Here is a 24,186-nt window from a genome sequence, read left to right on the forward strand (position 1 = left end):
CTGAAAAATCCCTATTTTCAGTTCCTGGAGGATTTTTCAAATAAGCTTTTATTAGCATGAAGGCATTTATTTTGTTTTGTTTAGTTTTTCTGTCAGCTTTTTGAGACATTTAGGATACTTTGTAGTCTATTAAAGGATAATAACAAATACATGTTTTTGAGACAGTTTCTGATTTTGCTTAAGTAATGAAGAACCGCTTTCCTACCATGCCTCAGCATCATCTCAGCTAAGTGAGGAGGATGTTTAGAATGCAGTCAGTTTTCTGTATTAAGATTTCTAGTTGGATCATCATAATTTCCACACTCAGTCAATATTCCTTAATGGAAACAAAACCACTTTTTCCATCTGTTCACATTTTAGGGATGGTTTATGGCTAAGATTCAGATGTAAATGCTGTTTACACAGGGACAGATAACTGCTTGCACATCTCAAGTGGTGGTGCATACATAATGCATGGACCATGATTTTTTCCTAGCAGTAAGTGACAAAATATTCTGAAATTTTACAGGATAGTTATTTATCAGTCTGATTCAACTCAGGAGTGGTAAAACTGCAGACCTTTCTTGCCACAACGTACAAAATGTGTAAATTCCAAAAATGTCTGTCAAGGGAAAGAGACAGAAAAACCTACATGCAGTAAAACCTGGACGACTGTTAGAATTCTAATACAGAGATTTTCAAGGCTAAACTGAGTCTTTTGCTCCCTCACTACTGTGACCTAAAGGAATAGTGTAGTTGTCTTCACACAGTAACAAAGTGTGAAGATATAAAATGATAAAATTAATGAAAAATGCTTTTTAAAATGAAACAAATTTCACAGAAATTTGGCTACAGAAGCAAGTTTATAAATAAAGCATTAACAGGTGATTAATAGGTGTTTCAAAAACTTTTTGAGAAGAATTGCTCCTAATGCTAGTAAGTCATTAATTTTCATCTGGTTATGATCCAATGGATGTATATAAAACCTTTTACAACTAAGATTATAATTGTGTTATTTATATAAAAACCTTAATAGATGCTTATCAAAGTTGTTAGTTATTATTTTGTAATCAATCATCCAGTAAATACAAATAAGTTTAATCAGGATGATTAGGCAGTATGAAGTAGATTCTATGCAAATCCAATCTGCAGTTCTCCTGATTTGCTGTTTTCCTCAAAGAATCTCTCTAAAGGTGACTTTTGTCTCAAACTTTACTAGTGTGAACTGTTTTCAGGTAACGACAAAATTCTAGTCTTGGAACTGTAACCAGGAATATCTATTTCACTGTTCTCTCCCCTTTGTCTTTTATAATGAAGCAGATTTCATTTGAAAGTCTGTGCTGATTGCAGCTATTGAAGCAGAGCACAGAAAGTGAAGCAATCATCTGATACACCAATTTCACACTATTAAGGGATTTAAAATCATCATCAACACTCCGGTAGTTCAGCAAAAGATCAGGGAGCAAATGGCAATGAGATTTTTCTGCACTTTTTAGGTGCTACTCTGAATATGAAAACAATTTTGTTGCAGACTACCAGCAAATACAATTTTACAGTGGAGTTCTCTGTGGACTGAAGTCCCAAGGGGAGGTGGGTGAGCAGGGAACAGTCCCCTCAGGGCTCAGAAAATTATGATTCAGTTAAAAGTGAAAAGAAACCCACTAATCTTGAAGTATCAGAAATGCAGATAGTAGTGGCAAGATTAATTATGCAAAGAGGGTTTTGCATCCTTTCACAGCTGGTAAATCCCTGAGTGAGGGAAGGTGCCCATCCACCATCAGCAAGTGGGTAACCATGGCTGAAGGGCATTTGCCAGGCTTTCTTCTGTAGGCACAAGCAAAACAGTGACAAGGTGTAAGACACCTGTGCTGGGAAAAATCACCACAACTCTCTGTGCAATTTTGTTTTCAAAGAAAGGACATTACCTGAATCTATTTCTATCTAAACAACAGACTTCAAAAAAAACCCCATCCTTTATTTTTCCAGTTCATGCAATAATGACTTTTCCAAAGAAGAAACAAGATAGAGTCTCTGAAATTCAGTTCTTCATATTCAAACTCTCAGACAGCACCAATAGTAAAACTCTAATAGAGAAACCATCAAGGTCTTGTATAGTCTTAATAGCATTATAGGCATTAGTAGTTCTGGTTTATAGGCAGCAAATAATGCGTTTGTAAAGAATTAGCTTTAACACAAGTCCAACCTACTGTAGAAGTGTGTTTGAAACCTGAAAAATGTGTGCTCTCTGAAAACATTTGAATGTCTTCAACAGGAATAAAAAACACTTTATTTCCTTTGTTCTTCAATCTGCAGGCAGACAGACAAAGATTTTTTTTTTTCAGAGCATTATATATTTCTATGTGTGAAATACCAAGGAAAAGCAGTCTCTGCATTTCTAGGGCTACTCAGTTTGCTGTTGAAAGAACAACATGAAGAATACCATAAACACAGTCCCATATCCAGATTACTGTAGAAATTCACCTATGGCATAGGTGGATGGCTGGCACTCTCTTAGATACACATTTGGGGATTTGTGGAGCCAATACACACACCCATATGCATACACACACACACACCACCTTTGCTTCTTCTAAACTACTTGTGTTTGGAAATTCTCAGATTTCATGGGTATTATTTTCTAAGTTTCTAAGTATTGATCTTGTGATTATTTTTTAGGCAAAATTTTATTTTTTTAAAATTATTTGCAATTTCACATTCAAATCTCAACAGATTCTATTTATTTCTTTTTTCATCTGAGTAAACCAAATTTCATATACTTCATGAAATCCTAGAATAATTTAGCTTCCTAAAAAATTCCTAAATATCCCAAAAGGAACCTTGTTATCATGAGCTCCAATTGCCACAGATTGCAGCAGGGCCAAATTCCAAGTTTTTCTAGGGCTTTGCCATGAGTTCTAAATGTCTCTATGGATGGAAATTCCATATTTATCAGTTTGTGAAATGAATGGTTTTATTCAAACCAGTTCCTGTTTCTACTATTTTATTCACATGCATTTAACTGGGTTTTAAGGTGCAATATAGAAGACAAGTGTTTTATGTTACCCAAGATATGCTCTTAAATTCCTGTGTTGTGTGTTCTACCTGGTACTGCTTCCCCTTTTACTGCATGTCCTTAAAGTTAGAGGAAGTTAGAGGAATATGCTCCTGTTGACAAGGTAATCAAAACTTGAACTTCTCTACCTTTGTATTGTGCTATTTAGTTTTGAATTGGTGTCTTGGTTTGAAAGACAGATGTCTACTAACGAAGGCAGGAGCCTCCCTTGGAATGGAAAATGTAAACCCCCTCCCTCTGAATTACTATAATTTTGAAATTAAGGGGCTCTCAGGCAAAGATATGACAATAGGAATAACACTTTACTCTTTACTACTATGTATAAATTAAAAAAAAAAACCACACAAAAAACAATCAAAAAACCCCAAAAAAACCACAAAAACTCCCCTAAAACTTAAAAATAAAATTCGAATAAAATGCAGTAATACAAAAACTATGACAGAGTCAGAATACAACCTGACATCCTGTTGGTCAGGTTGTTGGTAGCAGTCTGATTAAATGGTGTCTGCAGTCCTGCTGGAGTTACAGATGTGGTTCTGTTGAAGCAATGATCCTGCAGAAGGGTGTAGTTTACCTCTGAAGGTCCTGTGGTGGTGTAGATGAGTCCAGTCTTCCTCTGGGAGTTCAGTGGAAAAAGGCTGCCTGTGGTGTTCTAAGTCTCAGATTATGTCCAGGTAGGAATGCTGGGCTCCTCCCCCTGGGTGGAGCATCTCACAATGGGATGATGTAATTTTATCAGTCATGTAATGAGACTCAATGGCCCATTAACAGAAGAGATACCCCCCTGAAGGAGGATGGGTCATGGAAGAGATAAAGAACACTGCTACACCTGGTTTTAACAGACAATAAAGTAATAGAGTACATACTTTTGGTTATGTCTTGTGTTGCAGCCTAAAAAAATTTGCTATACCAATGGGAAGGTATTAATGATATAGGCAACTCACAATGAAAATTCTTACTGAAAACAAAACATAAACCAATAAATTTAAAATCAGGTCATTACATTTCCTCTTTTACATTTATATATATCTCTATATATATCTATATCTATCTATCTATCTATCTATCTATCTATCTATCTATCTGTCTAACATTCCAAATTCTGAAATGGTGAGATGTGTTTTAGTTTTTCTGGGAGGGGAGCGGGGGTTGGGTTTTTTGGGATTTTTGTTTTTGTCTGTGTATATCAGGTTTTTTGGGTAAAACTACTAAACTTCATTTTTTGTCCTTAAGCAGGACATTTTGGTGGACATGGTATGAACAGACATTCTTTCAGAAGACTTCAGAATTTTATTGAATCATAAAATTATAAACTGATTTGGGTTGGAAGGGACCTTAAAGCTCATCTCATTGTAAACTCCTGCCATGGGCAGGGACACCTTCCACTAGACCAGGTTGCTCAGAACCTCTCCAACCTGGCACTGAACACTTCCAGGGATGGGACATCCACAGCTTCCCTAGGAAACTTGTGCCAGGGCCTCACTGCACTCATAGGGAAGAAGTTCTGCATAGATTTCCCCTGGGATTTCAGAAACACCATTATGTAAAAATATATTCTTTCCTATTATAAAACAAAGCAATTACTATCTCTTATTATTGAAATTGAGAGGAAATCTAATAGATAATAAGAATTCTCATTAATTAGCTCTTAGGTTGCAGGTTATGTATTTACTGCTTATTTTATACTGAAACATGTAATTATGTACCTCACTGATTACGAAAACAGTTCCCCAGTCTACCAATACTTCACCATTAAACCAACAAAACTTTCAAATAGATTCCTGAGAGATATAAACCCTATATAATTAAATAATTTTCTTAATTACTTTAATAATTAAAGAGAATATATCTCTTTTTTTTATATATTTACAAATATAATTTGTAAATAAGAAATAAATTAAAAATAGTTTGGTAAGCTAAGTCAGCACTCAAGATTACTTTCAGAGTTGAAAATCTTCAAGGCAGAATTCATTAATTTCTACTGCAAGTTGCAAAAGCAGAAGGAAAAATGCATTTATCAGCTTGTCCCAGGGAGAAAATACATCTTGAGACATTTAGCTCCTTGGCATATCTGTCAGATTTGACTCTTTATGACATGAATTGTGATCACATTCAGTTCAACAATAACAGTTACTATTCTTGAGGAGTGTTTATGCCTTTCTGGAATACTATGTATGTACTCCACAAATCTAGAAGTACCTGAAGACTCAGAGGTTTTTGTATCTCATAAATGATGGCCATTCAGAAAACATTTCTGTGTTGTGAATTGAGCTTTGGGATATGGTTCTTCATTTATCAGACTCTTAGGGAGGCGGTTTAAGAGCAGCAAGATCATGGATGAAAAACCCCTGTAAAGCTAGAACCCAAAAATATATTGTTGCTTTATACCCAACTTTTTTATGATGTCATATTTATTGTCAAATTGACTAAAATTAAAGTTTTCATTTAAGAAACTGTCTTTTTTCAGCAGGCAATAGTTGGTAATATTTTCAAAAAATGTGTGGATCATTTGTCTTAGCAATTAATATACTGATGATCCTATTGACAAGCCTAACTCATTTTTTCAAAATAAGCAGAGTATTTAGCTTGATTCAAAAATTGTTTTCTCAACTTAAAACCATCTTTGATATTTCAAGAAGGCAGGAATTGCATATATATATATATATATAAAGATCTATATATATATGTAAGACCTGATACAAATAATATGAATTAAAAGTTCTTAATTTTTTTTAAAGATTTTAATTCTTGAGATAAAATAGCATCATGTGATTTGCCAATAAAATTTTCAATGGCATGTTGTCAAAAAAATATGTGAAAGAATGCATGCAGTTTTATAACCATTATAAGCTACAATTAAATGTGAGGACAAAGACTTTTTATCCAATTTATTTTGTGTATATATCTTCATGTAAGAGAGTTGTTCAGCCCTTAAATTCTGTCTCTATAGTAATTTTGGCCTCCATCCAAATCTTTGCTGTTAAAGTTTCTTGTGGTTGAAAAGGTTGAACTGTAAATAAACGGTTGAACTGTAAATTAACTAAATTACATGGATGGGTTAGAGAGACTGGAAAGTGAGAAGTGTAAAGGGAAAACTATGTTTAAATATTTCAGGTTTTTATACAGACCTGAAACATCAGGAGAATGAGATGTACTTTCCACATTTATAAGGTGAATAAAATGTCATGAGAAGTGAAGAGAATCCAGACAATTTACTGCACAGCATGAGTTCATAACTAAAAGCAACTGAATGTTATGCAGATATAACCACTATCTGAGCTTGCTCTATTTTCCTTGTAATTCTGTGTTTGTAATTACATTTAGTCAATCAGTCAAAGCTCATTGCAGAATGTGATTTATGGTTTTCTCAAGACACATGTTGAGATGAAAAATGAGGGATGGGACCACCGTGCTATTTAAGATGATTTATTGCTCAAGCAGCCAGATAAGAGATCAGTCTCAAAGCGTGAGATTCAGAGAAAAGCAACAAGTCAGCCATAGCTCAAGGTAGTCACGGGTTTCTTCTTCACACAGCAATATATAACATTTTGGTCCAACAGACAGTTAACACAAAACTTGTTTCTACTTAATAACCTATCATCTTTGCCTAATTTTGCCACACTGTCTGTCTCTTACCCAATAAGCTGACAGGTCATGCACTCATATACACACATCTATTACAGCTTCTAGATCTCTAGCCTACTCTATAAGTCACATTATTACAGCTCAAACCTCACACTATTTTACCTAATATAATTTCTTACTTACTCAAGGCATATTCTTACTTATAACTATAGGAACATCAGTTTATAATTTTTCTAACTAATGTTTGTGTACCTTCATCATTGCATTAACCCAAGCTCTTTCCAAGGCTCTTTCCAAGGATTGAACCCTTCAGCATCTGTGGAATTTTTCATTCTTCCATTTCCCACAGACACATACTTGAAAATCTGTAGGAATTGGAAAAATTTAAGATACTTTGATTGCAAGAGTATGTAGTAAATATTTTAATAAGAAATTAAATGGAGAATCAGTAATTCAAATACATTCGCATGTATTTCACCTGGTTTCAGGCTTTTCATAACTGCATACTCTCAAGTAAATTTATGGTGAATAGCTTATCTGATGTAAAGGTCTTGCTGACGTGGCTTGTAAAGGTAAATCTTGATAAGCAAAGAGTGATGCAGTGCAGTACTGGGTGTGAATTACTGATAAAGGAGACACATGGTGCAGCTGCAAATTTTCCCTTTCAAGTGTGTATTGTATTCATCCACATTTATTGTACGTTGCTTGTCTACTTAGGAAAAGATAAAGTACATTTATGGAATATTTATATGTATATAAACTTCTGCTGCACTTTGTAATACAAAACATAAAAGTGCTCCAGGATGACAGAGTATTCTTTAAGTATTTTCAAGGTCATTGAATGACAGAGTGGTTATGAATAGAGATCTCTTTCAGCCACATACAAGAACGAGCAACAGAACAATAGCATGACCTGATCTGTATTACGTTTCACAATATCTTTAAAATAATCTCTTTTTTATGACCTCTTTTCTGTCTCCCCATTTCTTTCTTCATTGGTATGAAATAAATTATAGTAAACAGGATTAGGATGGGGATGAGGAAGAAAGTTACAAAGGTAAATTACCTTTGCATGTAAGAAGCAGAAGAACAGTTCTTGAAATCATCACTCATGTCAGACTTGAGGTCTTTCTGTTTACAAGTAGGAAATGTTAAGAAAGACACATTTGGGATCAGGAAAATAGCCTCTGTGGAAATAGCAGAAATCAGGAGCTGCTTTGTTTTTATTTCAAGTGGTAGTGGTTAGGTTTCTACCAGCTCCTGAACTGGGTAATAGAGCAAGCAGACTTTCTTTTCCTCACACTTTGCATGCTCCAGAGTTGAAAAGTGCATGGCTCAGAGGAGTGAAAGACAGAACTCTTGTACCAAACCTGCTTCTTAGGTAGCTCCAAGACTGCAGCAACTTAAGTGAGAAAATCATACAGATTTTACATATTCTGTTTATTACTGTTAGGAAGCAGAATTAGAGTGAAATTGAAAATGTTGGAATTTTAAATAGCAGTCTTAATTGAGAGACAAGTCTTGCTAACATATATAAATTTACCTATGAAAAATTCTCTGCTTCTCTGAGTACAGTAATTAAAACATTCATTCCCTGTGCTCTCAGGTATTCCTCTGGCTTACCATGAAGAATTTCTGAATTCTCAACATCTGTTTTGTTTCACTGTAAGAATACTGATATATTTGTAGTAATGGGCAGTTTAGGTCCATCTGTTTAAGGAAGGCCAGATCTAATTTGTATATAATAACACAGTACAGTTTTGTAACACCATAAAAAAACTAGTGAATTGCATTTTGTTACACAGAACATCTTAAATATGTTGTAAAGCCTCATAGGAAAAATAAATTTTAGCTCTGCAGAATTTTGCTGACAATAGGAAGAGGGTGCAGTTGCTAAATTCATTTTCTTAGACTTTGAAGACATTTTAGCCACAACAACCCCTTACAGTGTTGGGGCAGAGTGGTTGGAAAGCTGCTGAGAGGAAAAGGACCTGGGGGTGCTGGTCAGCAGTGGCTGAACACGAGCCCACGTGTGCCCAGGTGGCCAACGAGGCCAGTGGCACATGGCCTGTACCTGTGATAGGGTGGCAGAAGGACCAGGGCAGTGATTGTCCTATGTGGTGGGTGGACACTGGTGAGACCACACCTGGAGTCCTGTGTCCAGCTCTGGCTCCCTCACTGCCAGAAGGACAGTGAGGGACTGGAGCATGTCCAGAGAAGGGGAAGGGTCTGGAGCACAAGTCCTGTGAGGAGCAGCTGAAGGAGCTGGAGGTGTTTGTTCTGGTGAAAAGGAGGCTCAGGGATGAATTTATCCTGTACAACTCCCTGAAGGGAAGCTGTTGCTGGGTGAGGGTCAGTCTCTTCTCCCAGGCAATTAGTGACAGGACAAGGGGACACAGTCTTAAACTGCAGCCGGGGAAGTTCAGGCGGAACATGAGGAAGAATGATTTCCATTGAAAAGTTTGTTAAACTTTGAAACAGACAACCCAGGGAGTGGTGGTGGTGGAGTCATCATCCCTGGACTTGTTCAAGAAACAAATGGATGTTTTGGCAGCTAACAAAGTTGCAATCAGTCAGAGCTTGGACCCAGTCTCAGAGGTTTTTTCCTACTGAAGTGATTCTCTGGGGGTGGCAGGGGGAAAGGGGGAGTGTGTTTTTTGTTGGTTGGTTGGTTGGTTTTGGTTTGTGGGGTTTTTTGGGGTTTTTTTTGTTTGTTTGTTTGGTTGGTTTGGGGTTTTTTGGTTTTGGTTTTGGGTTTTTAGGGGATTTTTTGTTTGTTTAACTTTTTTTTTTTTTTTTAAATAAAAAGAGACTATATTTGGCCCAATAATCTGTGACTGGTTCAGGATAAGTTGCTAGTTTAGACCTGAGATTCACCCTGATCTTCAGATGACAAACTAGGTGGATTTACTACACCATAAATTAGTGTATACACATTCTACAGAACATATTTCAGGTGTGCCATGGGAGCTAGTGTGGGCCTCATGTTTACAAGATACAGTTTTTGCCTGCTGTGAATTCAGATGAAGTCTCACCTTCTGCTCAGGATCTTTCAGTAACAAAGAATTCATGGGTAGAATTTTGAATGTAGGAGACCATTTTCAGCTCCAACTTTGTGTTGCAAATTTCAAATGGAATGGAAGTTACAACAGGAACTCCACTGTAGGAATGGCAAAAAAGAAAAAGGGACAGGAAAAACTGATATAAAAAGTAATTCTTTCTGCCCTGCAAGGGAGAGTGAGAGATTCTAGTTTCTGCCACATATTAAATAGGCTGGGATATGATACTGTTTGATTTATACAATTGAGGAATGAAGTGATATAGCTGTAGCAAGAGTAGAAGAAAGGAAGGTATATGTTCATAACTAATTCCTGCCTCCCCTCTCAAACTATGCTTCCTTCTTCAATAATCCAGGTTAGATTCCAAATTTTGATATAAAACAGAGAATATACAGTAGCATTGCCTACAAGCTAACAGTGAACATGTTTTTGTAGTCTCCTAATAAATGATATCATTTTATTTTCTGGGTTGTCTCCCAATAACCATTCTTTTCGGCCTTGAAGGGTATTCAAAAAGAGAAAAAACAATAGGATAAATGACAATGTAAATTGTATTAATAAGGACATTGATTGACCTTCTGCACTGAGATTACAACAGTTATCCCTTTACTACATTTTGTAGTATTTTCTGTTCATTCAATAAGGTGTTACTTACTTAGATGTCTTAATTCTGCTGCACGTCTTAATTCTGTATTCTTAATTCTGTGTCTTTCTGTGTTCATATTGCTAATATAAGTTTGGTGTAGTCAATGGCCTCGAATTTTTTCTTACAGGATAATTTTAAAATATGTCAACAGAAAGTAAGTTTGATTAATGAAAATGTTTAACTTAATCAGGTTTTATATCAAGCAGTAGAATTTGTACTACTAAAATTGCAGAAATTATAGTGACATAAATATTAAACAATGAACCCTGCTGAGAACATTAGTCATATGTTAGAAAGCACTTTGAAAAATACTTTCTTTCCACATCATGGGGGGAATATCTGGTAGAAGTCCAAATCCCCATTGATTTCACTGTATTCATTTATGGTTTCATTAAACTTTTTAGTATAGTCCTTTTCAAGTGTCTGGCTGCTCCTCCAAGCAAAATCTTTGCATTAAGAATTGTACAATAATTTTATAGCAGAGGGCAAAATGGAGTTCTAAGAACCCAGAAAGTGTTCCCCTTTAATTTATAGAATCATAAAATTTGGTTGGAAGGAATATCTGGTATTTATCTGGTCCAACTTCCTGCTTGAATCAAGACTACTGCCAGTCCTAGATCACGTCAGGTGTGGTTTTCTCTAATTCAGTTTCAAGTCCCAGGGATGGAGATTATTTACCCTCTGGTCTTGGTATATCCTGTTTCAGTGCTTCATGTCTCTCCCAGTGTATCGATATTTCTAACACCTGGTCTGAACATGCAAAAAAATAAAAAAGTGAAGTCACTTCTTCTAATGACTGTACCAAAGTTCACCAGTCTCCATGAGATCCAGAATTTGTATTGACTAAATTAATTCTTCTAAATGCTATGATAGGAAACTGCTAGTCATCATTGAACCTTGTTTAAATTATTGTCCAATAAGCTGTAGCACTACAAAACACTGACAATCCTATGCACACACACACACACAAAAATATTTCTTAAAAGCTTGTTCTAAAACACTTATTAAATAAATAAAATTAAGGACTAATGATTACTGAGAGGAGACCTGACACTTTAAAGGTTAGGTTATTCAAAGAGCAGTTTTTTTAAATGTATTTGAATTGTGTGATTTTGAAGCTGAGTATGTATTTCCATTTTTACCTATTGCATTCTGTAAAGAATATTTTCATTAAGAATGCCTATGTTTAGTTTAACAAGATCTTCTTACAGAGAATATCACTTGTTTCAAGAACTCTGTCCTGAACTTTCTATTTGTGGTACTTACGAAGTTTTTAATTGTCCATTCTTTCCTTCTTTCTCCTCTCGTTTTCCTCTTCCATTTCCTTCTCTCTTTTCACTTTCCTATTCTTTGAACTTCCATTCCCCTTTCTGTTAATATCTACAAGTGCCTTTTTTGGAAGTTGACTGCAATTTTAAGGATTTGGTATTAAGCAGCTGGCTTGGTCACCATAAAGGTAGTCAAGGAAATATACAATAGGGATGCTACTTTTGGATCAGTTTGTATAGCAATATCTCAAAATCCAGCCCAATAAAATTAAAAGTTAAATACATGGAAGAAAGGAGCTTAACATGATAATTGTTTTTTAATGTGTTATATATCAATATAAATAAAAATATTGAAGCCATTTTTCTCAAATGCATTTTTAATGTCAGCTACTGAAAAGTATTTTGTAAAGAAATTACTTGTGTTAGTGAACATTAGATTATATTAGTTATACCTTATCTACTACACTGTATATCTTTATTCATGGGTTATTATTTGTATTCACTGTTAAACCGCTAATGCTTTTATTCCAAAATAATTTAGTAATTACACATTATAGTGCAAAGTATGCTGGAAATTCTGGGAACAGAATCTTTTTATCCAATTATTAAAATGGTTACATTTGTTTCTGGTGTTTTAGATAAAATTAAATATTGTCTCCAATTTATGGCAATGATTTTACTGACAGTATGATTTGCTACCATTATCTTTTTTTCATAGAATGTGCAACTTAAAATATTTTCATTATTAAAGTTAATTTATTTGTCTTAGCTGAATTCTGACATTTATAGCCAGATGCTTGAATGAGTATTTATTAAATTAATTGTTATTTGGGGAATGTAGACAGATGGAACTGAGACAGCCTGGCTGTTTTCTGCATATGAATTAACATTTTGGCTATTGTGTAGCAAAATCGTTTTTTTATTTTCCCCCATGGCAATTTCTAACTTCATTCTGTCAATATTTCTGTGAGCTAACTGTGTGCCTCAGGTAGAAAAAAGAGGTTTTATACTCTTCCTCCTACTGTGCAAATACATGCAGTAAACAAAACAGTTGTTGCTCATCCCAGGCAGTCAGATTTTGGGCAAAGTTGCTCATATTCTGTGACATCTACAAGAATCTTAGACATTTGTACAGAACCTTATTACTTTAGTAACCTAAGTTGCTCACTGATGCTTCGCATGACTTTTTCCTCTGCCCTTAAAAGAACATGAATCATCATCACAAAGAGAAACCTGCTTAAGCTTCATAAAAATACTATTTTTTTTCTATTTTTTTTCTCCTCTGAAAGAGATTCAGATATTTCCAGGGGACTCAGTTTTTCCTTGAGAGTAGTAAAATAATGAGTAATAGGTGCAGCAGAGTGCTGTTAAATCAAAACACTCCACTTATTAGCATGCACAATAGTCAGGCTGCATTCATTCTCTGTAGTAATACAGATTCAGATTAAAGGGAGAGAAGTAAGGAAAAAAAACCAAACCATCCTCAAATCTGTAATGCTTCTTTGACAGAAAATTCACTCTGCCACCACAATCTCAGATATATAGGTGTGAAGTTGTTATTTCAGCAACAATATGTCTCAGCTACTTTGTTTCAAAGTAAATTTATGTCTTTCTTCAGTTAGATCTGACATCCTCAAGGGACTGAATTTGGAATTGGAATAACATTGTTCTATGCAGCAGATACCTCTCCAATGTGAGCAATGTAACAATGTGGTATTTCTGTTAATTAACCTCATATATGATCCATTTTGGGATTAATGTAGAGGAACTGTACTGCTAGTTCCTCTAACCTTCCTTTCTTTGGTGATGGTTTATGTAATATATCACAATTCTTAGAAGGTTTCTGAGGCAGATCAGTGAAAAGACAATTTAATATGCCAGACATTTTTCCTCTCATTCTACTGTAATAAAGTAACATAAACAATCTCCCCTGGACCAGGGAAGCAGCTGGGGAATTTTGTTTTGGTTTTACTGACTTGGATTTATGGTACAATTTATTTCACAGCAAATCTTGTGTTAGATGTTGCTTTCCCATGGTTCATTTTGACAGCAGTTAAAATTCTGCAACAATAAAAGGAACTTTTCCAGATGAAATGCTTGCAAGCTGTATTTTAAATAGTATGAAGTTCTGCATTTTTTTTCTATCTAACATATTCTTGTTTGTTTTTTTTTCCTGTACTGTGTTAGTTTTTTTAAAATTTATTAGATTTGCTTCCAAATTACAAGAATCTGTATAATAAAAAGGACAGTATGCTTAATGCTGCTTAAACATTAGGATTAACCTATTATCACATAATATGTTAAACCTATGTTTTTATTCAATAAGGTTTAATTATTTTCTGTTGTTGTGTTTCTTTTTAATTTCTGGTTGACAGAATTTAAAAAAAAAACAACCAAACAAGCAATATGGCATACTTCTTCAAAAATATTAATAATTTTGTATTAAAGCCTCTATATAATCCTAAACTAAAACTGATATACTTGGTAACATCTTGTGTCTTTATGTCCTTTAAGGGTGCCTGACTTAAAGCCTCATATATCCTTATAAATGGATAGCACTAAGTTCTGAGCATTAATAATGTTGTGCATTATATTAATTTTTTAATTTATTAATTTATTAATTTACTAACTTAGATAATTTATTTAATTTGGAAAGTTCACAAGAGACACTGTTCTGCTCTTCCCCAATGTTCTGCTTTTCCCTCTTTGGAGTATTCCCTACAAATCCACTCCTCAATCTAACCAGTCACTATGTGAATATCCCAGCAAAATCAATCTACAAAATTGAATTTTCCAGCTAAAGCTCACAGATACTATGATTAGAAAGATAATGTCTACTGATATAACAGCTAAAAGAAACTGGAAAATATCAAATGATATTCTGAATGAAGGGGATTTTACTTTCAGTATATCTGGAACTTGATATCCATCAAGAAATATGCCAATGGCATAATGTACACATATGGTATGCAGTGGACAGGTTCTTTTCACATTTATGCACTAAATGTGAAAGAAATCTAAATATCCATTGTAGCCAGGACTATTTTCCTGTGAGAATATTTTTGTATATGGAAAGAGAAATAAAGTGATTTTATACTAAAATAACAGACACATTATTAAAAATTTTGTTTATGAAGTATTTTCTTCCAATCTCAACTTCAAGCAACCAGTGAAATTTTAATTTCTCTTAGACTACTCTTCAGTCCTGCACTTTCGTTGTGTTCTGTGAGACAATTTTTTAATCTTAATTACTCCAAGTGTTTGTTTACAACTGGAGTATGTATTCTAATCCAGAATTGTTGTTTCTTTCTGTTTTTCAGAAGGCCGTAGTTATATTTTTTCCTACATATATAATATATACACATCACACCGTCACCCATACTAAGTGGGTCCGGTTTGTGAGGACATATAACACTAACAGATATATCTGGGTTAATTCCTCAAATGTAATTGCAAAATTCATTGTATCTAGATACATAGTTCTGTGCAGGGGTTTCTAAAGTATACATTGATTCTTTAAATACTGCATATATAAGTAATTTTATCCATTTCTATAGGTCCCAGGAGTGTTTAGAAAATTGGGTCCTTAGGTTTCACATTTGCATTTTCTTAAATGTAGACTCATAGTCATGCTTTTATGTTGTTTAAATTTTAAAAACATTTACAGTAGCACTAATATTTCATATTCCTTAAGGTTTATTTTCAGTGAAGTTATTCATCCTTGGAAAGTAATCATGGCTGAAAGGCAAGTCAAATACTGCTACTGCTTAGTTAAGTTTTAAATTCAATTTAACAAAACTCAGTGTTATATCTCCTAATTCTATTCTTATTCTCATGATGATACATTATTTTTTCATGACATGATTATGCTTTAGATTTCAATATTTTTAAATCTCATAAAATGATAAAGCTAAAATGTGCTGGAAGACATACAATTCTACTGCTCCATTTACAAGAAAACAGTTTTTGTTTCAATGGCAAATTCATGCAAAATGCCCATAACAGAGTGTGAAATGTACAAATAACTGTTTTTCCAAATTCATAAAATCCCTTTGGCTTCACATTTAATGGGAACTCTGACAAACTGCTGTAGAAACTAAGGAAATATAAATTCTAATAAATCTGGACTAAAAAGAATAACAAAGAAACAATGGTCAGAAACAAATATGCTTTCATTGAATATATAACGTGTAATGAAGCCTAAAGCAATTAAAAAAAATACTCCTTTATAATGAAAAAATTTGGCCCCTTAGGGACTGTGAAAGATACTACTGGCTCTATTTTAACATACTACCTTTCTACAGCCACTTGTAAAACGTTACAGTCCCTGCTTTCCTGGGCAAGACAAGTGCTGCTGTGCTCCTAGTCAAGTCCACCTAATTTCCATCCATTCCACAGTAGGAATCTGACATATGGAGAGCTCTTAACAGAGCTGGCAAACAGCAAGAAAGCAATTGCTGGAGAGACAATAAAAGGAATCTTTCTTCTAAAGGCAGGGTAATGCTCCGAGAGCTCTTCATGGACCCGCATTTCCAAGTGCATACTTAGTATTGCTCTTTAGTAAGCACAGTATTATGATATAGTTGATAATGTATTCCCAAAAAGGTTTCCAGAGTCCAAAATTAGTTTTCTTCTAGATAATTTTACTTCTAAATTTACTATTGGATTCTTAGTGGTTTTTGGCAAGCTTTACCACTGTTTCCTGCTTCAAATGGCATCTTTAGGTAGAATCATAAGTCTAGGTTTTGTGAATGACTGCTGTCAGGAGTTCAGACTTGATTTCTGAAATCATGTCCTAAGTTCCCATCCCTTTGCTTCCCAAAGGGATGGGAACTTAGTTTTTTTTGTTGTTGTTGTTGTTGTTTTTTGGGGGTTTTTTGTTATAATTTACTTATTGTTATTACATTTAATTTATGTATTTCCATATACCTTCTCTGAAATATGTGCAAACCTGCCTTATTCTCTCTCAGGTCCTCAGTAGATAACTCAGATGTCTTCCTTTGACCATCATAGGCATCTTTCATTTTAGGTCTTGAACTCGTTGTTGAACTGGCAGAGCAGAGCACCAGAAAGTCACCATCAAAGTGCATGTAGCTGCATTTTGGAGTGTAGATCAATGACAGATGATACTGCTGTCCAAGAAGGAAAAATGGCAGGTTATGAACTGTAAGAAGGTGGATGGAACACACACGATGTGCTAGCTGCCAGCAAGGAGGATGGAAAAATTCCATAATTTTTTTGCCAGATTCATGTCTCCTGTGTGTGATGGGTTGACCCTGGCTGGATACCACTTGACCATCACAGCCACTCTATCCCTCACCTGTGAAATTGGACAGGGGAGAGAACGGGTAAAAAAAGGCTCATGATTGAGATAAGGACAAGGAGACGTTCCTGCATCAATTATCATCATGGGTAAAATAGACTCAGCCTGGGGAAATTAGTGAATATATTATCAGCCAAAATCAGAGCAGGATAATGAGAAGTAAAACAAGTCTTAAAAACACCTTCCCACCACTTCTTCTTCCCTCCCAGCTTTACCCACCTCCCTCACAGGGAGACAGGGAATGGTGACAATTGTCACAGAATTACAGAATCACTAGGTTGGAAGAGACCTTCAAGATCATTGAGTCCAACCCATGCCCTAACACCACTTCAACTAAACCACGGCACCAAGTGCCATACCCAATCTTTTTTTAAACACATCCAGGGAGTGTGACTCTATCATCACCCCAGGAGATAATTTCAGTACTTTATCAGTCTTCCAGTTAAAACCTTTTCCTAACATCCAGCCTAAATTTCCCTTGGCACAGCTTGAGTTTGTGTCCTCTCATTCTGTCAGTTGCTGCCTGGAGAAAGAGACCAACCCCACCTGACTACAACCATGTTTCAGGGAGTTGTAGAGAGTGATAAGGTCACCTCTGAGTCTCCTTTTCTCCAGGGTAAATAACCCCAGCTCCCTCAGCTGCTCCTCACAGGATTTGTGTTCCCAGCCCCTCACCAGCCTTGTTGTCTCCTCTGGACACGCTCAAGCGTCTCAACATCCTTCCCAAACTGAGGGGCCAGAACTGGACACAGAACTCCAGGTGTGGCCTCAGCAGTGCTGAGTGCAGGGGAAGAATGACCTCCCTGCTCCTGCTGGCCACACCATTCCTGATCCAGGCCAGGGGCCATTGGCCTTCTTGGCCAGCAGGGCACACTGCTGGCTCATGTCCAGCTGCTGTCACCAGCACCCCCAGGTCCCTTTCTGCCTGGGCACTGTCCAGCCACACCATCCCCAGCCTGCTATGTTGCAGGGGGTTATTGCAGCTAAAATGCAGGACCCAGCACTTGGACTTATTAAACTTCATCTTACTGGACTCTGCCCATCCATTCAACTATTCCAGGTCTCTCTGCGGAGCCCTCCTACCTTCCAACAGATCAACACTCCCAGCTTAGTGTCATCTGCGAATTCCCTAATGAAGGACTCAATTCCCTCATCCATGTGACCGATAAAAATATTAAACAGGACTGGCCCCAGCACAGAGGGACACCACTGGTGACTGTCACCAGCTGGATGCAGCACCATTCATCACCACTCTCTGGGCCATCCAGCCAGTTCCTATCCCAGCACAGAGTGCTCCTGCCCAAGCCGAAGGCTGACAGCTTTTCCAGGGGTGTGCTGTGGGGGACAGTGTCAAAGGCCTTACTGACGTCCAAATAGACAACATCCACAGCCCTTCCTTCATCCACCAGGTGAGTCACCTGGTCAAAAATGAGCTCATCATGTGTTGTTCCTTGGGGAGTGGAGTCCTTCCCCTGCTCCAGTGCAGAGTCTGTCCCATGGGAGATACTTCTCCATGAACTACACCAAACTGAGTCCATCCCATGGGCAACAGTTCTCCATGAAATTCTCCAGCATGGGTCACTCTTCCTTAGTTCTTCAAGAATAGGCTACTTCAGCATGGTTCCCCCACAGGGTCACAGGTTCTACCAGGAAACCTACTCTGGCATGGGCTCCTTGAATGGGTCTGCAGGTCCCTGCCAGGAGTCTGTTCCAACACAGGCTTCGCATGGGGTCAAAACCCTCTCTCAGCATCCATCTGCTATGCTGTGTGCCTCTTCCATGGGCTGCAGGTGGACCTCTGAATCCCCATGGTCTTCCATGTCTGCCAGGCACTGCTGCATCTCTGTGGGCTGCACCATGGGCTGCAGGAGAATCTTAGCTCTGGCTTCTGGAGCACCTCCTGCCCCTTCTTCTCACTAATCTTGATGTCTGCAGGGCTGTTCCTCTCACATCCTCATCCCACTCTCCTCTGGCCACAAATACATCTGCACATTAACTTATTTCCTTCTTAAATATGTTATCACAGAAGGTTACTGTCCCTGATGGGCTCAGACTTATCCAGCAGTGTGTCCATCCTGGAGCCATCTGGGATTGGCTCTGTCAGACATGGGAGAAGCTTCTGGCATCTTCTTACAGAAGCCACCCTGTAGCAGCCTCGCTACAGAAACCTGGGTGTGCAAACCCAGTACACTATGCTCCAAATCTGAACATAAAATATTGATCCCCATCACAGTCCTCAATTGTTGCCTGTGGCTTCTGTAATACTGACTTCACTGTTCCTTCAGAAGCATAACTTTCTCAGTCACAACAATGATTTTATGCAGATGAAAAAAGGACTATTAGCACTCAACAAAAAAGCTGAGTTTGAAATTAATGTACTGTCAGAATATGAGACTCATTAATTTACAAGTGAAGAAAGCAAATTATAAAATTGTCTTACTTTTCTTTTTATAAATTTATTACTTCATCAAATTTTATACCTTTTTTTTTTCCTTTCCTTTAGCTATGGTTGTTCTGAGCAATTTGGAACCAAATACAACATATGAAATCAAAGTCGCTGCTGTAAATGGAAAAGGACAAGGAGAGTACAGCAAAACTGAGATCTTTCAGACCTTACCTGTCCGTGAGTAATACTTGTGCTGTTAAATTAAAATTATTATTATAATAATATCTCTAGATTTGAATTATAATTCACTGTAGATAATGTTTCAGGTTTATAATCCACTCCCCAGTGTATTATATCAGTCTTTATATTGCTTCTCAAAAATCATGTTTTGTTATTTTACCCTTTCAAGAAGTATGAGTGAATTTAAATTGGAGAATTTATCACATTATCTTAAATTTTTGAGATTCAGAAGAGTCTTTATTTGATATAATGGAGCAAAAACCATTATATCAAATAATGATATATATGAGAGATACTGGAATAAGGAATTTTTCTCATTAACACTCAGGATATTAGCCACATCTAAGAGAAGTGAATCAACCATTTCTGGAGACATTTCTTCACCAAACTATAGTGCTATTTTTCTGCAATTATCAAGCCTCAAACAGAAATCTTAAGCTATTACGAGAATGAATTGTTTTAACTATGACTGCATGCAAATGAGAAATTCTATGAAACCAATTCTGTATTTGCAGTAACAAGATGCCAAAGATCCAGATTAAAATATTAAGGGCAAATGAAAAATATTTTTCCCAAATTACCTTTAAATAGAAACAACAGTAAATAAATTAAAAACATAGAGAGAAGAAAAGCAAAGGAACTACCAGATGGCAGTGTGTAGCAATCAAACAGACATGTTGAAATGTATCAGCAGCTACTGCCAGACCAGTCTGTCATAAATCTGTTGCAACTGAACTGTTTCCTTAATGGGGCATTACTCAGTGTACCTAATACTGGCCCTAAGGGAATGAACAATAAAAGTAATGTAACTACAAAAAACAGAAAATATTTCTGTGAGATTAGATTAGATTAGATTTATTAGTGTATTATATTTATATTATATTATATTATATTATATTATATTATGTTATGTTATGTTATATTATATTATATTATATTACATTATATTACATTACATTATATTACATTACATTACATTACATTATATTTTATTACATTATACATTTCTTCTGTCCCAAAACGGTAACTTGGCAGCTTCCAAATATCTTTTTCATTGAAGCATACATATATTCTAAATATATTCCAGGACAGAAAAAATATTTTCCTATTACTTCTATCAATATACTTGATGGAAAAATGACAGCAACTGTAAGACATTATACATATATATATATCTGTTATCTGACAGAAGGCTAGATAAGTTTTACATTGTGATCTAAGTAAGTTTATCCTTACTTTAATACATTCTAAACACAAATAATACAATTATTTCCAAAGGAACAGTATCTCTCTAGATAAATGCACATTTACAGATATTTTGAAAATAAGACGCTTCAGTATGTGTTCATTTAGGATCTCCTTTAAACAAATATAATAGGCATTGAATGTAGAAAAGATAATCTGTGAATTTTTGGCTAGGAAAGGATCTTAAAGTGACTGTTAATATTTTGATTGTATGTTTAAGACTACCTTTACCTTCTCATTAGGACTAAGACATTTGTTTTTAGCTTTGAAAATATTATTCTTTATATTTACTCTTGAAATTGACTTCTCTAAGAAGAAGTTATTTTTGTATAACTTTTTATCTAATTTCACTTGGTACATTTTTTGGAGAGTAAATTTATTTTAAATTTAAAAAGTATTTCAAATTAGAAATCTCACATAAGATTAAAGGTTATGCTCAAGTTATGGATGCTTACATATAGGAGAGTGTCTCTTAAACTTCAATATGAGTAGCAGGTTACCAGCCTTGCTGAATTGATGACTAAATGATTTTGGAAAGAAATTCCATTTAAAAGTGTTGGAAGTCAGAAGGTCTCAAAGAAATTAATATTTCTTTTATAGTTCACAAAATTTTGTTTCTTGGTATGAGGAATCTACATTAGAACATATTTCAAGCATAGTATTTAACATTCTTTACAGGCTGTTTTGTAGTGGCTGGAATAATCATATTGATTTTAAGATTTTGATTAATATTATGGACAAGTTCCTAGAGGTAATTTATAAGTTATCTCACTGCTGACTTATTTTTTTTTATTATTGTGTATTTTTTGTTTTGTTATTATTTAAATATTTATTTAAATTTTATTTAAATATTTATGAAATATTTCTATTTAGGGGAGCCAAGCCCCCCTTCAATTCATGGACAACCAGAGAGTGGCAAGAGTTTTAAACTCAGCATAACTAAACAAGATGATGGAGGTGCCCCCATACTGGAATATATTGTCAAATACAGAAGTGTAAGTATTTCACTTAATCAAAATAAGTGAATTATGCTGGTTAATATCTGCTTTTAATGCAGAGAAAATTGTTGATATTATTTGAAATTTACCAAAATGGTTTGCAGTCCAGAATTATTTTTTTTTTAAAAAAAGATACAATATCTTTTCTCTTGTAACTAGATTGCAGATGCCAGATTATAAAATAAAACTTGAAAAGAAAACCCAAAACACTCATCTATTCTTCAAGGTACACTGAAAATTCCTCTTATCAAGAGTACTATATTATTTTTCATAGTTTCATAGTAAAAACGGGACATTAATGTTCAGCTTCATAGTAAAAACGGGACATTAATGTTCAGCTTTTAAAAACACAGTAAATTAGCAAACATTAAAATTACACACTTAAAGGTTGTTTGAACAGCAAATTTTAAATCTATTATAAATGCATCTATATTGATACAATGCTATATTACAGTGCTCCATATTAATTATAAATTACTTTAATTACCTGGTTATGTTTCCTATCTTCTGCCTGAATTCCAAGTCTCATTTTACAAAAGCCAAATAATTGGTTCATTGTTGGGAATTTCATGAATTTCGGAGCACATATCTGTTCTTAGATAGTCATCAAGAAGAGTTTTTGGCATTCTGTCATCTAGACAGCTTTGTTTTTGTGTTCTCTCATCAAATCTGGCAAGTTTAGAAATCAGCCTTTCCTCCAGCATATAATCTATTAAAAAAAAAAAAAAAGTTGTGTGGGTTTTTTTTTTATTATTATTATTAATAATGTAGCTAAAAGACATTTTCTGCTGTACTATGTTTATAAATTATTGGATTCAAGAGGTAACTGCAGAGCTGGCAAAAGTGATGTGTTTAATCCCAAAGTGTACATTTTAAAAAAAAATTCCTTCCTTTTATCTGATTAGGCCCATTTTTCCAAGGTGTTACAGCAGAATTTCATGTCCATTAAGAGTCTAGAAAATTGTGACTGCAACATTGTATATCTAAGCGTGTTAAATGGAAGGTAGTATGAACTGTATTTATTCACAGAAAGAAGAAATTTTTGAGAAATAAACTATAGAATCTGTTGTAATCTTACCAAAATAGGACAGTTCTTTAACTTGTTCCTTAACTTGGTTTTTGTCACATTTACTGATGTTTGCTATAATGTAATTTTTTGATTACAGTCCATGGATTATCCCAGTGCTAAACCTGGTATGTAAGATTATTCTCCTATGCTAATTATAACCAAAGAAGATTAATAGCTCCAAATTAATTGAGAAATATTTGGTTGCACTCTTAAGGTTAGTCTGAGGGAATGACCAGAAGTTACTCTGCTATCACTTATCCCTAAATCTTAGTTGACCTTCTTAAATGCCTATCCATCCAGTGGATACAGCTGACATAAAAGAAAAGTCATTGGAAAGATGACAAGGGTAGTAAAATATGGAATACAAGATAAAAATAGTGTTTTGTGGGATTGAACTTCCTAGTTAGATTACAATGTCTTTAAGTATTTACCACTGAGTACAAAATAAATTCTTTGGATAAAATACATTAGAGCAACATATGGAATTTAATCTGTTTTTATGATTAAAATAAACTAAATTCCTTTGGTTCTACCCCAAAAATTTTTGGAAATCTGATTTTGATCTCATGTATTGACTAAGGTACAATATTATAGTATAAAGGATTACTTTTCTTGTGTGTCGTTGGAAGGTAAATGTGCAGTTTAAGCAGTAATGAAAATTTAAAAGGTTACTGAAGAAGATAGCTTTTCCTTAGACCTCAAATCCTTAACTCCTTGAGCCTCCAATTGAAAAAGTAATTTGACTAAATTAAAGGCTTTCTACAACAAAAGAAGCAGAATAATTTTTGGTGTTTTAATCAGAAAGAATGAATGCTATTTAAAGTACATAATTATGTGTTATCTGTTGACTGCTTCTCTTCCCCATTGGTCGTGTTTAATTAGCTTTCCTGGAACTCTTGCCAGCCTCATTATTAGCACCTGGGCCAATGTATTTGGTTTCAGACTTGCATGTTTGAAGAGCATGTTTGATAAGAATCTATACATCAATGGCTTTTTCTTCAAAAAGCTAATTTGCCTAAGTTTAAGTTTTATAAAGATTTTATTTTCTTTTTTTTTTTAACTGGGGGAAGGACAGCCTCTAAGATATTAAAGCAATATTACATCCTGGTGAAGGGCAATCAGTAAGTTTTTTTCTGGCAATCATATATTTCATTCTGTTGAATATTCCTTTCCTAGCATCAGTTTCTTTGTATTATGGGCAGGAATTACTGACAACAATCAGATAATATGCAGCTTGACATTTTCTTCTGTATTCCAGAGTATTAGGCGCTGTGCAACTTATATGATTTAGCAGCCTCAATTTTTTTTCATGCTG

At 35.1% G+C, this 24,186-nt stretch overlaps 1 protein-coding gene across 1 annotated transcript in view; it reads left to right on the forward strand.

Moving 5' to 3' along the window:
• Positions 1-24,186, forward strand: part of NCAM2 (neural cell adhesion molecule 2) — a 263,086-nt gene that overhangs the window by 225,943 nt on the left and 12,957 nt on the right. Inside the window, exons 13-14 of the mRNA XM_033518142.1 lie at positions 19,437-19,556; positions 21,678-21,799. Coding sequence (XP_033374033.1) covers positions 19,437-19,556; positions 21,678-21,799 — 242 coding nt within the window. The remainder of the gene's footprint in view (positions 1-19,436; positions 19,557-21,677; positions 21,800-24,186) is intronic.

Source organism: Parus major, chromosome 1 (assembly GCF_001522545.3).
Source record: "Parus major isolate Abel chromosome 1, Parus_major1.1, whole genome shotgun sequence".
Lineage (NCBI taxonomy): Eukaryota > Metazoa > Chordata > Aves > Passeriformes > Paridae > Parus > Parus major.